The sequence below is a fragment of the Scyliorhinus torazame genome, chromosome 1 (assembly GCF_047496885.1).
Source record: "Scyliorhinus torazame isolate Kashiwa2021f chromosome 1, sScyTor2.1, whole genome shotgun sequence".
In the NCBI taxonomy this organism is placed as follows: Eukaryota; Metazoa; Chordata; class Chondrichthyes; order Carcharhiniformes; family Scyliorhinidae; genus Scyliorhinus; species Scyliorhinus torazame.
Window position 1 is genome coordinate 155,025,720 of NC_092707.1, and position 16,467 is coordinate 155,042,186.

The following is a 16,467-nucleotide window of genomic DNA, read 5'->3' on the forward strand; positions in this document are numbered from 1 at the left end:
GCTAGCCAATAGGAACACAGCACGGACTGGCGAGCGAGGCAGCCAATCATTGGAAGCTGGCAGATAGTTTTAGCCACTGAGGACAGGGATTGCTGAGTTCTGAGCCAATGGATGTACAGGGTTCTGTGCGTGCTCTGATTGATTGGAGACTATTGGAAAGGACTAATTGAATCGACGCATTGTACCTCATCATCACCAACAGCTAGCGGGTTGTGGCCAATGAAAGAGCGCCGGTGATAGCACGTGGTGTGTTTTTGGCGGTTTTTATTCAGTAGATGTGTGGGGGACATCTGGTGATTGAAAGTGGGTTTGTGCAGAGCGCGGGAGACAAAGGGAACGAACGAGAGAAGGAGCGAGGGTAAGGGGAGCGGGCAAGTGTCGCAGCTACATGCATGTACCGAATAACTGGGATTGGATTAAATTAATCATCTGGAAGGAGGAGGATTTAAATTTAGTTGTGATTTACAAAATATTTTTAAACGTTAGAATTTCGGACCAATGCAACAGATCGGTCTGGGAACGGGTAGGTTAATTGGGGTTAATGCAGATCTGCCGTGTGCAAGGGAATCCGACAATATTTAAGAAGGCAATAATTTATTGTAAAGTTAAAATATAGAAAGTAGTGTAATTGGTTTTTTTAACCGAAGTGGTGCAATTGATTTGTGCATCTTTGAAATCCAAATTATCCGTAGGTGCTTATTGCAAGACAAAGAAGGGAAGGGGGAGGGGGGCAGCGAGGGCGCTGTCTGCTTTGAGCAAGATGTCGGCTCGAAATACAAAAATGATTTGAGTACGTTTTGTTATGCTATTGGGGATCCAGCTTTTAAACTGTCGTATTTCAAACTGAAATCCGTGCAGGGCTCTGTAATATTCAAATCCACTGAGGGTTAAATGTTTTTTGTTGTTAACGGGTTATTGTCTGGGTACAGTCATCGAAGAAACCAGGGAGGGGCACCTAACCAGATATTTTGGGAGGGGAATTTAAAGGTGACGTAAAATATTTCAAGGTGTCAGTTGCAGCATTAAATTTATAATTGCAACATCCTTTGCACCTGTTTGAATTATTAAACACCGCTTTGGCAATTTGTTGGCACACGCGTGTTTGCACTTTTGTTTTCCTTCTGATCTTCAGTCCCTATGTTTTTCGGCTATCAAGAAATACAGGGACGCTTTGTTCCGAAATAACGTTCCTGGATTGCTTTTCCTGTCTTAGCACAAAGAGGGCTTCTGTGAACCGCTCAACACAAAAATGCAAAGTCAAGCGCTTTATTGAATTGCTATGAAAATAAGAATTTTTGCACCACTTTTTCCAAGGCAAGTTTCCCTCCGCCCGGGGACAATGAATCGCTTTGTATACCTGTAATTTTAATCGGCGGGGGGGGGGGGGGACTAGCGCTTCGAGTGAAATGCTGCTTTTGAGTCCCGTTTTGGGTGATCGACTTAGTCGCATTTACTTACAAAATCGTGCGTGCATCATTTTTAAACAAACTTCCTTTGCAGTAGTTTTTAAATCCATTAGTTGGGAGTTGGAACCATTTTTTTATTCCGCTGTTCGATATGCTCGCCTTGAAGCATTGTTAACTTCACACCGAAAATGCTAACTCTAAGCTGTGCAAATTGATTTTTTAAAAAAAACCTACATTTTAATTTGGTTGGTTTACAGACTATTGTCTGTTTATGGGGTATTAATACATTAACCGTTAAACTGGCACCAGAACAACTAGACTGTCATTCAGCTGAGTAGAACATGCTTTCACATCTGCCAGACTGTTGGTACTGCCACCATTTTCTTTGGCTTCAGGTGGCGCTCGAGTCTTGTTGCTGTCTGCAATGTCTGCCTTTGTGTGGGTTGAAGCACCTTCCCCCAGATTGAAGCTGATCCATTATCTATGGGCTAGGAATTTGGGAATGATGAGGAGTTTCCATCACATTTGAGGTTGTAAATGCTGCTTGAAATTTTTCAGCAACAACAAATTGTAGTCTTGTTGGCAGTTTTGTTTTACTCACTGGCAGGTCAGTTTCGCTGCCTTTGATAATTAATCTTAAGGCTGAATTATCTGGATGCATTCAATTCCACTGCCACTCAATTCCACTGCCACTATCAAAAGTGGATAATTCTCATCCTGTCAATACTAGGTTAGTTTAAAAATAGTGAGGGTGGGTGTCACTTGGCTGTCTGCCAGGAACCATTCACTTGTGAGAGGTGGGAGTTAAATATCTAGAATGATAAACACAAGATGATATTTGTGCCTGTGCGATCTCCATGAAAGAGCTATTGAATTAGTCCCATTTCTTGCTCTTCTCTGCTTTTGTACCCCCCCTTCTCTGCTCAGAGCACCCCCTCCCCCTTCTCTGCTCAAAGCACCCCCTCCCCCCTTCTCTGCTCAGAGCACCCCCTCCCCCCTTCTCTGCTCAGAGCACCCCCTCCCCCCTTCTCTGCTCAGAGCACCCCCTCCCCCCTTCTCTGCTCAGAGCACCCCCTCCCCCCTTCTCTGCTCAGAGCACCCCCTCCCCCCTTCTCTGCTCAGAGCACCCCCTCCCCCCTTCTCTGCTCAGAGCACCCCCTCCCCCCTTCTCTGCTCAGAGCACCCCCTCCCCCCTTCTCTGCTCAGAGCACCCCCTCCCCCCTTCTCTGCTCAGAGCACCCCCTCCCCCCATCTCTGCTCAGAGCACCCCCTTCTCTGCTCAGAGCACCCCCTTCTCTGCTCAGAGCACCCCCCCCTCTTCTCTGCTCAGAGCACCCCCCCCCCCTTCTCTGCTCAGAGCACCCCCCCCTTCTCTGCTCAGAGCACCCCCCCCCCTTCTCTGCTCAGAGCACCCCCCCCCCTTCTCTGCTCAGAGCACCCCCCCCCCCTTCTCTGCTCAGAGCACCCCCCCCCCCCTTCTCTGCTCAGAGCACCCCCCCCCCCTTCTCTGCTCAGAGCACCCCCCCCCCCTTCTCTGCTCAGAGCACCCCCCCCCCTTCTCTGCTCAGAGCACCCCCCCCCCTTCTCTGCTCAGAGCACCCCCCCCCCCCTTCTCTGCTCAGAGCACCCCCCCCCCCTTCTCTGCTCAGAGCACCCCCCCCCCTTCTCTGCTCAGAGCAGCCCCGGCTTGTCTAACCCCTCTGCTTGGGGAGGGAAGAGGAAGAAAGGTGTCTCCTCTAGACTGGCTGATGAAGGTCACTCCTGGTAATGTCAATACCATATTCCTGGTAACCCAACCTATCTTAATAACTAAATGTCTTCCAAGCCCTTGATTTATCAAAAATCCATTCCAGCTCACTGGTTGGTTGGCCTCTTTAGATTCTAATCCTACCCTGCTTTTACTTTGATGACCCCTTAACACACACAGACCTAGATACACTGGGTCAGTTATAAAAATCACACTTGTCAAAGAGACCTGATGACACTTAATGAGCATGAACCTGATGCAGTCTGTCACTTGTTGGTACAAGTGGAGCCTTGCAGGAAAACTTGACTGCAGATGTGGTGCACCCCAATCAATGACTCATCATTGAAGACTGTCCCTGACGAGATTGAGCACCATTAGGCCACTGTGGAAGCTATTGCCTGGCTTGGTGATTACTGCACACACTAAGTGTCGCCTCTAGTTATTAAGCCTGACACTGCTCTTCCATCTGTTATCAGTCCTCTGTTAACCAAATTAATGCTTTTTCAGTTGAAATGTGTATAGGCACTATCTAATGGCTACTGTATGCAGTGACTGTCTTGAACAAGCCTTCAATAAATATTACACTTATGCATTGTCCAGGTTTTCAGTTTATGGGATATGTACGCCACATTTAGGGTCAGTGTTTGTACAAACATCTCTCCATTTTTTGTTTCTTGCGCTGTGTGGTTTGTTAACTTGGGATTTTCCTCCAGTGTGCTAATATGATCCAAACCTAGAAGCAGGAGGAGGCCCCTCGAGCCTGTGCCGCCATTCATTATAGCAGATCATCAAGTTCAATACCCTGATCCTGCCACCCCCCCCCATATCCCTTTAGCCCCAAGAGCTATATCTAATTCCTCCTTGAAATGTCAACATTTACCAATTCTCATTGGTGATTTTGCTTCACTAGATCAAAATCCATTTTACACAAACTTTACTTGGTATCCTTGACTCTTGAACATGTTCAGGAGGTGGCTACTGGCATCTGAATATAATTTCATGTAGTGCAATGTATTAATGCACTTCAATTCCTTTCCAAATGCTGAGTAGTGATTGTGTTGACAATGACCAGTGTTAAGTTCCGCTTCTAAATGCAACCCGTAGATTTTGTTGAAAGGAATTTGGTAATCATGCATTTCTTGATGCAACTTGCTAATGAATTTAATAGCAGTTAGTGCAAAAATCTGAACGTGAACAATCAATGAGGCATAATCAGACTTTTATTTCACTATTTCAATAGTGTTAGTAAATAGTGCAGCCTGCTGTAATCAATGCCGTCATGGTGCCAATCATTCTGTCTGCAGTCTCCTCGTTTTAAGTGATTTAAACACTGCCAGATGCTACAGTTGCTAAAACATTAAATTGTCAAGGGAGTTTTTTTGTTTTTGTTTTGTCAAACTGGAAAAACAATACAGCTTTCAAGTAACGTCTAATCTTTCTGTGACTGTTGTCTTTGGCTTCCTCCAGGCTACATCTGGCTGGTCCTCTTTGTAAATCCTCCCTTGTCTTGACTGGCTGATTCTTAGCACGTGTTATTCCAAATAATTGCATCCTCTTGATTAGGAAGTTCAATTTTGGCAAAGAAAATGCAATTTGTCCATGTTTAACTCTTGTTTGCTCAGAGGCTTAACAGTTGGAAATTGGCATTTCTATGTTTACTAATCTCGGGAATGCCATTATCTGTGACTTGCACTATCAGATGCTCGACAGCAGCTCTTACGGATATATAAATTAACTGCACATTTATTTCCTGCAAGGACCTGTGAACTGAGCTGGGGATGAACACTTAACCTCTGATACAACATCAGTTGTACTCGGTACTGTACTTTCCTGGTGGTAGCCTATTTTCTAGTATTGGTTTAATTTAGGGGGTCCCTTGGTCCAAACTAAATTAATTTTTAACATGGGTATTTAAGATAGTAAACTGCACATAACATTATCATTATCATTATTTCTGCTTACCCAATTGATTACCAACTTAGCTTCTGTTTTCCTTGGGTAAACAAGACAAATTGCAAGTAGAGAAGCAAAATACTGTTGCTGGTAATCTGAAATAACTGGCAACACTCAGCAGGTCTGGAGGCAATAATCTGTGGAAAATTACCAAATTAGTGTTTCCGATCTCATCAGAACTGATTCTGATGAAAGGTCACAAACCTGAAGTGTTAACTCTGACACAGACCTGAAACATCATCCTTCTGCACACCAGTTATTCTGTTCAAGTAGACCTTCAGATACATGTTTTACAAGGGGTGGCATGGGTCGCAGTGGTTAGCACTGGGTTTGATCCCGGCCCTGGGTCACTGTCCGTGTGGAGTTTGCACATTTCGTGTCTGCGAGGGTTTCACCCCCACAATCCAAAGATGGATTGGCCATGCTAAATTGCCCTTTAATTGGGTACTCCAATTCATATTTTAAAAAAATTAAAAAGGCACCTTTTTACTGTTCTAGATTCCAATGTTCTGATTTTGCGACCCCAAAATAAAGCCAGGGTTACTGGCCAAGCTGTAATACCTTATGATGCCTCTGGCCTATTGGTAATCTGCTCCCTCTATTCCATGGTATTGCCAAATCCTGCTGGTTTCTGAAGTAGCCATGTGACCACCTGCCCCAATATTCAACCTCACTCCTAAATCACAAAGCTTGTCTTGCTATAAGATCTGAATTTGACAGCCCTTGTATGTATAGAACCTATATTCTAAAGATCCAGAGGCTGACTATTTTGGTGAGTATTTTTGTCAACCAGGTTAAACTCCTGGAATGACTTGCATATTAGTGTGACGCGCAAGCAGCACAGAATAGCTCCAATTTCTCATTCCTGGTGTTCCTTCATATTAGACAGCAGAAATTGGCTGAGTATTTCGAATCCTTTTGGTTTCTCATGAATTGGAGGGGACAGAAGGCATGTTTCTGGTTATGTAATACAAGTGTGGGCCTATTGAAGAAAGCTGTAGTTGTGGACATTCTAGATGGGAAAGAACCACCCTGGAGCTGCTTTTAATTTGCGTTTAGATTGATTTTGTTTTTCACCTTTTTGAGATCATAGGCTCTATATCAGCTATAGTAGTGACTAGCTATCCCTTTATATGATTAGCTGAATTGTTATCTGCAGGCAATTCTAAACTTGCCATGCTCAACAACAAATATTGGATGTTGAAAATGTGGTAATTTCTGAAAGCATGCTGCTCATTTAAAGTGTCTCATAATATCTGGGATATATTCTTGGCTTTATTGCTCCTGCAAGCATCTGACTTTTAAGCTAATGTTTCATCACCTCTATTTCTATTGTCCGTGAAAAGAAACTACAGCTACTAGAAATTTGGTATGTACAACAGCGGCACAATAGCAGTGGTTAGCACTTTCGTCACAGCTCCAGGGTCCCTGATTTGATTCCCAGCTTGGATCACTGTATGCGGAGCCTGCAAGTTCTCCCCGTGTCTCTGTGGGTTTCCTCCTGCAGTCCAAAGATTTGCAGGTTAGGTGGATTGGCCATGCTAAATTACCCTTTGTGTCCAAAATTAGTTAGGTGGGGTAACTGGGTTAAGGGGAATAGGGTGGAGGTGTGGGCTAAAGTAGGGTGCTCTTTCCAAGGGCTGGTGTAGACTCGATGGGCCGAATGGCCTGCACTAAATTCTATGAACAGGACCTTAACATGACTGAATCTGCACTAAGAGTAGTTAACATGTCTTTCAATACTGATGGTCCTTTTAAAGTGCCCAATTTGTTTTTCCAATTCAGGAGCAATTTAGCGTGGTTAATCCACCTATGCTGCACAACTTTGGGTTGTGGGGACAAGATCCATGCAGACACTAAGCATGTGCAAACTCCACATGGCCAGTGACCCAGGGCTGGGATTGAACCCAGGTATTTGGTGTCTTGAGGCAGCAGTGCTAACGACTGCGCCACTCGGGGTATGGCAGCTGCTCGGCCCAAGATCACTGCAGAGTGTGGTGAACTTAGCCCAACGCATCACACAAGCTTGCCACCCTCCCATTGATTCTGTCTACACCCCCTGCTGCCTCAGAAAGGTGGACAGCATTGCCAGAGACCCCTCCCACCTAGGTTTGCCCTCTTCCAGGCCCAAGTCTGAAGACCCACACATCCAGACATGGGATCAGCTGCCCCACAGCTACTAGACTCCTCAACAACTCCCTCGGACTGATCCGTTCCCTGTAGAACACTATACATGATGCCTGACTGATCTGTTCCCTGTAAGAACACTACACGAGACACTATACTGCTCTTGCTCATGTATTTGCTTTGTTTGACCCTTGTTCCGCACTCTAACCAATCACTGTCAATTATTCTTTTTGTCTACTATGTATATACTGTGTATGATCCGTTGGCCGCAGAAAAATACTTTTCACTGTACTTCGGTACATGTGACTAAGCAATCAATACTGACCATCCTGATATTGTGGCATTTATTTTCCTTTTTACAATATCCTGCTCTGTCAGCCTTGATTCTTCACAAGTTTGTTTGTTATTTTGGAAATTATGCTAATTTTTTGCCCTAAATGTTCTGACCACAGGATCTGTTCACATTTGGATAGCATTCAACACCTGAAAGTTCACAACCTGTCTTGTTACATAATGGCATCGGCATCAGCTGGTAAGTACAAGTATAGAATGAACTGAGCTTGTAGCCTGGGAGATGAGGGGAGAAATGTTTTGAATGCCAGCCTCTGTAGTCCCTTAAAATTGATAACAAGATTTTATAGTAATTAGGCTGATGCAATTGTTGTACACTTGACCTCGCATGGTAGCATAGTGGTTGCACTTACTTCACAGGGACTTGAGTTCAATTCCCAGCTTGGGTCGTTGTCTGCACATCTCCGTGTCTGCGTGGGCTTTCTCCGGGTGCTCCGGTTTCTTCCCACAAGTCCGGAAAGATGTGCTTGTTTGGTGAATTGGACGTTCTGAATTCTCAGTGTACCCGAACAGGTGTCGGGAGTGTGGCGATCAGGGGCTTTACATAGTCATTTCATTGCAGTGTTAATGTAAGCCTACTTTTGAGACTAATAAAGATTATTATTATTATATAACTATACCAGGAATGGAGCACATTTTAGTTTGAGACACTGGTGTCTTGCTGGGTGAATAAGTTGAATTTAATTTTACCAATTACAGCACTGATTTGGTTTGTGCTGTATCTTTAAATTCCAATTGAGAGAAATGCAGGACTCGATGATCTGACTGATGGTGAGGTTATTCTTGTTGAATTCAACACTTTCACATGCTACTATTTATGCAACTACAAAACAATACTTAACTATCACCATAGCACAATGTTGCTTTGTCAACCACAATAAATAATGTCTTGAGACATACTGGATTCAATGGTCAGTGGGCAGATTTAACATTTGACTGGTTTTGTACATTATTCAGTTTATTTTTGTTTTTTTATAAATTGAGTACCCAATTCATTTTTTCCAATTAAGGGGCAATTTAGTGTGGCCAATCCACCTACCCTGCACATCTTTGGGTTGTGGGAGCGAAACCCACGCAAACACTGGGAGAATGTGCAAACTCCACACGGACAGTGACCCAGAACCGGGATCGAACCTGGGACCTCGACGCCTTCAGCAATGCTACCGTGCTACCCGTACATTATTCAATTTAGAACATTCTATTGCCTGATTATGTCATCAAATTTGAGATGTAATTTTCTTGTCATTAGTGGATTGTCATGACACAGCTTTTCCTGACTGCACTGTTCTTTGAGGTCCAATTTATTCTCCTAAAGTTGGCAACTGCACTGAATAGATGTGTTTCTCAGATATCCAGGTGAAAGAATTGGACAAGCGATCTTCTGGCCAGGCTTTTGAATTGATCCTGAGCCCACCTGCAGCTGAAGCTATTCCGGAGTTTCCCCTTTCTCCTCCAAAGAAAAGGGACCTTTCGTTGGAAGAAATCCAGCGCAAACATGAAGCTGCAGAAATCAGGCGAAAGGTACATTAAAGCTGTTTCTGTACTTGAACAAAACTGCATGATTTAGATGCTACATTACTGTCCTGAGCTACAGGTGCTGCTGGATTAAATTTGGGCATTGCCCTTTGCTTTGACACATGCTGAACTAATGTACTGTAATGTTTAGGGGACTCTCCAGGAAGACTGTACTTTTCCATACTTGTAGTTTGAGATGCTTATTGTATTGTGTGTGTTCTTGTTAGCTCCATCTACCTAAATCTATTTATAAATTTGAGTTTCTGCCTCAAATTTGATGCCCACATTTCCTACACGCCAGGTATAGAATTTCACAAATAAACTGGTCAGTATCTAAACAGAAATTAGTAGAAATATACTCTGGGATAAAGCTAATTAAATAGTACACGGGGATTGGATTTAATCTGACACACAAACATCTTCAGTTTAATATAAAGGAAAAATTCATGGCAGGACAGCTCCATGGTGTGGTCTGCTCTTGCTCCATGTGGCAGGCTGGGGACAGTTCCAGTCCCCAGGGTCAGCATGTGTGCAGGAAGTGTCTCCAGTTACAGCTCCTGGGAGCTAGAGTTTCAGAGCTGGAGCAGTAACTGGAGACACTGGAGCATCCGCAAGTCGGGAGAGCATCGTGGATAGTATATATAAGAGAGGTGGTCGCTCCGCAGGCAGGAAGGGAATGGGTGACCACCAAACATAAGAACTAGGAGCAGGAGTAGGCCATCTGGCCCCTCGAGCCTGCTCCACCATTCAATGAGATCATGGCTGATCTTTTGTGGACTCAGCTCCACTTTCCGGCCCGAACACCCTAACCCTTAATCCCTTTATTCTTCAAAAAACTATCTATCTTCATCTTAAAAACATTTAATGAAGGAGCCTCTACTGCACTGCAAGAGAGCAAGGCAGGTAGTGCAGGAATCTCCTGTGGCCATTCCCTTACAGAACAGATATACCGCCTTGGATACTGTTGAGGGGAATGGCATCTCGGAGGGGGGGAGGGGACAGCTAAACTTGTGGCACCACAGTTGGTTCTGCTGCAAAGGGGAGGGGTGATAAGTGTGACAATGCAACGTTATAGGGGATTCAATTGTCAATTACAAGTGTTTCTGTGGCTGCAAATGAGACTCCAGGCTGGTATGTTGCCTGCCTGGTGCCAGGGTCAAGGATGTCTCGGAGCGGGTACAGGACATTCTGCAGGAGGAGGAGGGTGAATAGCCAGTGGTCGTGGTACACATCAGTACAAATGACATAAGTTTAAAAAAAGGATGAGGTCCTAAAACCAGAATACAGGGAGCTAGGAAGGAAGTTAAGAAATCTGACCTCCTAAGGTAGTGATCTCAGGATTACTACTGGTGTCACGTGCTAGTCAGAGTAGAAATGACAGGATATATAGGATGAATATGTGGCTGAAGGGATGGTGTCAGGGGGAGGGTTTCCGATTCCTGGGGCATTGGGACCGGTTCTGGGGGAGGTGGGACCTGTACAAACTGGATGGGTTACATCTGGGCAGGACTGGAACTGATGTCCTAGGGGGGGCTATTTGCTAGAGCGGTTGGGGAGTGTTTGAACTAATGTGGCAGGGGATGGGAAACTATGCAGGAAGTCGGAAGGTAGGAAAACGAGGGCAGAAACAAAAGGCAGTAAGGGGGAAAGTGTAAGGCAGAGAAGCCATAGTCAAAAATTAAAAAAGGTGACTGTACAAGGTACAGTGACTGAGGGGAGCTCAGTGACTAGGCCCAGTGATACGAAAATAAATAAAACGGGAAGTAAAAACATAAATGGAGAAGTGATGCGGCAGGTTGTTACTTGACAATATGGGTTCAACAGCAAGGAAAATTAGAAACGTTAAGAGGAAAAATAACTTGGTTATTTTTGGTTAATAAGAGGTTACTGATCAAGGTGTTGAGATTCAAAACCAAGTTATAAAAGCCAACATAAGTGTACTTTACCTGAATGCTCGTCGTATTCGGAATAAGATAAATGAGTTGATGGCGCAAATCATCGTGAATGACTATGATTTAGTGGTCATTACTGAAACATGGTTAAAGGATGGTCACGACTGGAAGTTAAATATCTGAGGGTATCAAACTATTCTGAAGGACAGTGGATGGTAAAGGAGGTGGTGTAGCTCTGTTATTTAAGGATGACATCCGGGCAATAGTAAGGGATGACATCGGTGCTATGGAGGATAAGGTTGAATCCATTTGGATGGAAATCAGGAATAGTAAGGCAAAAAAGTCACTGATAGTCTTTAGGCCACCAAAAAGTAACATTATGGTGGGGCAGGCAATAAACAAAAAAAAATAACTGATGCATGTAGAAATGGTACAGCAGTTATCATGGGGGATTTTAATCTACATGTCGATTGGTTTAACCAGGTCGGTCAAGGTAGCCTTGAGGTGGAGTTTATAGAATGTATCCGCGATAGTTTCCTAGAACAGTATGTAATGGAATCTACGTGGGAACAAGCGGTCCTAGATCTGGTCCTGTGTAATGAGACCAGATTGATTAATGATCTCATAGTTAGGGATCTTCATAGAATAGAATTTACAGTGCAGAAGCAGGCCATTCGGCCCATCGAGTCAGCACCGGCTCTTGGAAAGAGCACCCTACCCAAGGTCAACACCACCACCCTATCCCCATAACCCAGTAATCCCACCCAACACCAAGGGCAATTTATCATGGCCAATCCACCTAACCTGCACATCTTTGGACTGTGGGAGGAAACCGGAGCACCCGGAGGAAACCCACGCACACACTGGGCGGATGTGCAGACTCCGCACAGACAGTGACCCAAGCTGGAATCGAACCTGGGACCCTGGAGCTGTGAAGCAATTGTGCTATCCACAATGCTTCCACGCTGCCTCTTCTTGGAAGGAGTGATCATAATATGGTGGAATTTAAAATACAGATGGAGGGCGAGAAGGTAAAATCAAACCAGTGTTTTGTGCTTGCATGGGATGAAAGAAGAGCTAGCTAAAGTAGACTGGGACCAAAGACTTTAAGGTGAACCCGTGGAGAACCTTCCAAGCGATTTTTCAGTGCTCAGCTTTATACCAACAAAAAGGAAGGACAGTAGAAAGAGGGAAAATTGACCGTGGATATCTAAGGAAATAAGGGAGAGTATCAAATTGAAGGAAAAAGCATACAAAGTAGCAAAGATTAGTGGGAGACTAGAGGACTGGGAAATCTTTAAGGGGCAACAGAAAGCTACTAAAAAAGCTATAAAGAAGAGTAAGGTAGATTGAGTGTAAACTTGCTCAGATTATAAAAACAGACAGTAAAGGTTTCTGCAAATATATAAAACAAAAGAGTGGCTAAGGTAAATATTGGTCCTTTAGAGGATGAGAAGGGAGATGAGGAAATGGCTGAGGAACTGAACAGGCTTTTTTGGTCGGTCTTCACAGTGGAAGACAAAATAACATGCCAGTGACTGATGGAAATGAGGCTATAACAGCTGAGGACCTTGATGATTGTTATCACTAAGGAGGTAGTGATGGGCAAGCTAATGGGGCTAAAGGTAGACCAGTCTCCTGGCCCTGATGGAATGCATCCCAGAGTGCAAAAGAGATGGCTAGGGAAATTTCAAATGCACTCGTGATAATTTACTGAAATTCACTAGACTCTGGGGTGGTGCTGGCGGATTGGAAATTAGCAAACGTGACACCATTGTTTTTATTTAAAAAAAAAAAAGGAGGTAGGCAGAAAGTGGGTAATTATAGGCCAGTTGGCTTAATTTTGGTAGTAGGGAAGACGCTGGAATCTATCATCAAGGAAGAAATAGTGATGGAAATTGTCCCATTGGGCAGATGCAGCATGGGTTCATAAAGCGCAGGTTGTGCCTAACTAATTTAGTGGGATTATGAGGGCATTACCAGTGCTGTAGATAATGGGGAGCCAATTGCTGTCGTATATCTGGATTTCCAGAAAGCTTTTGACAAGGTGCCACACAAGATTGCTGCATAAGATAAAGATGCATGGCATTAAGGGGAAAGTAGTAGCATGGATAGAGGATTGGTTAATTAATAGAAAGCAAAGAGTGGGGATTAATGAGTGTTTCCCTGGTTGGCAATCAGTAGCTAGTGGTGTCCCTCCGGGTTCAGCGTTGGGCTCACAATTGTTTGCAATTTACATAGATGATTTGGAGTTGGGACCAAGTGCAATGTGTCCCAAGTTTGCAGGCGACACTAAGATGAGTGGTAAAGCAAAAAGTGCAGAGGACACCGGAAGTCTGCAGAGGGATCTGGATAGGTTAAGTGGATGGTGTAAGGTCTGGCAGATGGGATACAATGTGACAAATGTGAGGTTATCCATTTTGGTAGGAATAATAGCAAAAGGAATTATTATTTAAATGATAAAATATTAAAACATGCTGCTGTGCAGAGCGACCTGGTTGTGCTAGTGCATGAGTTGCAAAAAGTTGGCTTACAGGTGATTAAGAAGGCAAATGGAATTTTGTCCTTTATTGCTAGAGGGATTGAGTTTAAGACTAGGGAGATTATGCTGCAATTGTATAAGGTGTTAGTGAGGCCACACCTGGAGTATCATCTCCTTACCTGAGAAAGGATGTACTGGTGCTGGAGGGTGTGCAGAGGAGATTCACTAGGTTAATCTCATCTGAAGGGGTTGGATTACGAGGCGAGGTTGAGTAGACTGGGACTGTACTCGGTGGAATTTAGAAGGGTGCAGGGGGATCTTCTAGAAACGTATAAAATTATGAAGGGAATAGATAGGATAGATACAGGCAGGTTGTTTCCACTAGTGGGTGAAAGCAGAACTAGGGGGCATCGCCTCAAAATAAGGGGAAGTACATTTAGGACTGAGCTTAGGAGGAACTTCTTCACCCAAAGGTTGTGAATCTATGGAATTCCTTGCCCAGTGAAGCAGTTGAGGCTCCTTCATTAAATGTTTTTAAGATAAAGGTAGGTAGTTTTTTGAAGAATTAAGGGTTATGAAATGTAAATCGCTTGTCACAAGTAGACTTCAAATAAAGTTACTGTGAAAAGCCCCTAGTCGCCACATTATGGCGCCTGTTTGGGGAGACTGGTTGGGAATTGAACCCGCGCTGCTGGCCTGCCTGGGTCTGCTTTCAATGCCAGCTATTTAGACCTGTGCTAAACCAGCCCCGAAACCTTGGCCCATAACCAGGGTTATGGTGTTCGGGCCGGAAAGTGGAGCCGAGTCCAAAAAAGATCAGCCATGATCTCATTCAATGGCGGAGCAGGCTCGAGGGGCCAGATGGCCTACTCCTGCTCCTAGTTCTTATGTTCTTGGACAATAAGCAAACGTTCATGTGTACAGAGCAAGGAAAATTAAGATTCAATAGTGACTTTATTGCTGAATGCTTCAACAAACCTGGAGATGGTTTGCATTCAAAGTAGATGTACAAAGAACAACATTGGCCCCATTCTGCTAAAGTTATTGATATACATAGAGACACATAGAATTTACAGTGCAGAAGGAGGCCATTCGGCCCATCGACTCTGCACTAGCTCTGAAAGAGTACCCACGGCTCCACCCTATCCCAGTAACCCCGGCTAACCATTGTTTGAGCACTAAGGGCAAATTATCATGGCCAATACACCTAACCTGCACATCTTTGGACTGTGGGAGGAAACCCACACGGACACTGGGAGAATGTGCAAACTCCACACAGGCAGTGACCCAAGCTGGGAATCAAACCTGGGACCCTAGAGCTGTGAAGCAACTGCTAACATGCTGCCCACGTTCTTGCACTTTTCCTAATGTTTTATCAACCAGTGCTCTGCATTTTTTTCCAAAATCAAATTCAGGCTTTCATCAAGCTGCCTATCTCCTCTCCCTTCATTTCTGTAAAAGGGATGTTTTGTCTGTTTCCAGTACTGACCAAATAGTAGCATAAAAATGAACTATCCAGAGATCCAGTTTAATTTGTGAAACTATGCATTGGGTATTTGTCTCTCTCATAGTGAGTTTTTCTTCCCTAGTCACATGAAGCTGAAGTGCTAAAGCAGTTGGCTGAAAAACGAGAGCATGAAAAGGAAGTGCTTCAGAAAGCTATTGAAGAAAACAATAATTTCAGAAAAATGGCGGAGGAGAAACTGACCACCAAAATGGAAGCTAATAAAGAGAATCGTGAAGCTCAACTAGCAGCCAAATTGGAGCGCTTACGTGAGAAGGTATAGGAATAAACCTAATTGTCTTGTCACAAAATAGTAACTTATTTTCCTTTGAGTGAATTGGAATTTAACATTAGCTGATCCATTACTAAATAAAGTTTACAGTTTACTATTTTGTTCTCCGATCCTGGGAAATTTATTGCTTTGCTTTAATGATGCTATTGGTCCGAGGCATGCTCTAGTGAAGGATCAAGATGTTCCGCTGCCCCCAGTCTGAGTTTCAGCAATAGCTGCAGTATTAATTTAATACTATTGGAGAATCTCCCCTAGAGAGCTCCCCCTGAGAGTTGTATGTATCAGCCTTGTCTGCAAAACGGCTTAAAGTTGGCACAGACCAATGAATGAACTGTTGCTTAAAACTGGTTTACAAAGCTTCTAATTAGTCACCATGTTACTGGGTGAATGCATTATGCTTAAATCATGTGTTCGCATGAGTGCTCACTTCTGTGACGATCAAGACCTCTGTGTTTTCTTTTTGATTCTTCAGCTGTTTGATTTTATAAAAACAAATGTATTTGCCTTTTAGGAAAAGCGGATGGAAGAAGTCCGAAAGAGCAAAGAGATCAAAGAAAGTGAAGACTAACACATCCTCCCTTTTTTGTTTGGAATTTGACGGTTTTCAAACATCCAAAGATGTTTTTTTTTTTTAAATGGCCAGTGTGTGTTAATGGGAACTCCAATTTGTAATAACTGTTGTGTACAATTACAAGCCAAAAGCTGACTAGAGGGAAACTTGTATTTTGTATGCTTTCCACCTTTTTTGTAAGCATCCTTCGTGGGTCCCCCATCCCATGTAGATATATGGAGCTCCTGCATTTTTCTATAAAGTAGTGACTTCAATGGGATTGTTGGTTTGGTTATTCCTTTTTGTGAAATGTGTAATTTCCAGCATGCTTTACTGATGTGTTACATGTCTAGTAACTGTAAACCTGCCTAACCTGTTGCATCTGACTTTATTTCAATAAAACTGCACAATTGCTGTTGATGTTTGTTTCTTATTCAAGAGGAGCAGAGCATGTTCTCTTGTACGTAAGTTACATCAAGTTGATACAGTGGGCAGTAACTTCATTCATGTCATCTCTGGCCATGGGTCCACTAAAAATTCCTGTATTTATGCTTCAATTATTCATAGACTAATGATTCCCTTGGCTGCCCAATTGTCATCAGATCTGTAAATGCACAAGTGCTTCGTTAATTCCTGCTCTGGAATCAC

The 16,467-nt window shown here is 43.7% G+C and overlaps 1 protein-coding gene across 2 annotated transcripts; it reads left to right on the forward strand.

Annotated features, from left to right (window-relative positions):
• Positions 1–210: 210 nt before the first annotated feature.
• Positions 211–16,237, forward strand: LOC140415284 (stathmin-like). 2 transcript variants are annotated; one of them, XM_072501042.1, is made up of 6 exons: positions 312–358; positions 1,214–1,314; positions 7,686–7,765; positions 8,933–9,105; positions 15,063–15,254; positions 15,781–16,237. In XM_072501042.1, the coding sequence occupies exons 2-6, from the start codon at positions 1,280–1,282 to the stop codon at positions 15,835–15,837; spliced, it is 537 nt and encodes a 178-aa protein (XP_072357143.1). In that variant the 5' UTR covers positions 312–358; positions 1,214–1,279; the 3' UTR covers positions 15,838–16,237. The 2 variants fall into 2 exon arrangements, with proteins under 2 accessions (XP_072357142.1, XP_072357143.1); XM_072501041.1 differs by lacking the exon at positions 1,214–1,314 and having other exon boundaries at positions 211–358.
• The last annotated feature ends 230 nt before the right edge of the window (positions 16,238–16,467 follow it).

Bases quoted from the DNA above. Each gene is read 5' to 3' on its own strand.
- LOC140415284 (XM_072501041.1), top strand. From the start codon at position 276: ATGTGTGGGGGACATCTGGTGATTGAAAGTGGGTTTGTGCAGAGCGCG. The intron at 359-7,685 runs GTAAGGGGAGCG...TTCTGACCACAG, and splicing joins GAACGAGAGAAGGAGCGAGG to GATCTGTTCACATTTGGATA. The intron at 9,106-15,062 runs GTACATTAAAGC...TTTCTTCCCTAG, and splicing joins CTGCAGAAATCAGGCGAAAG to TCACATGAAGCTGAAGTGCT.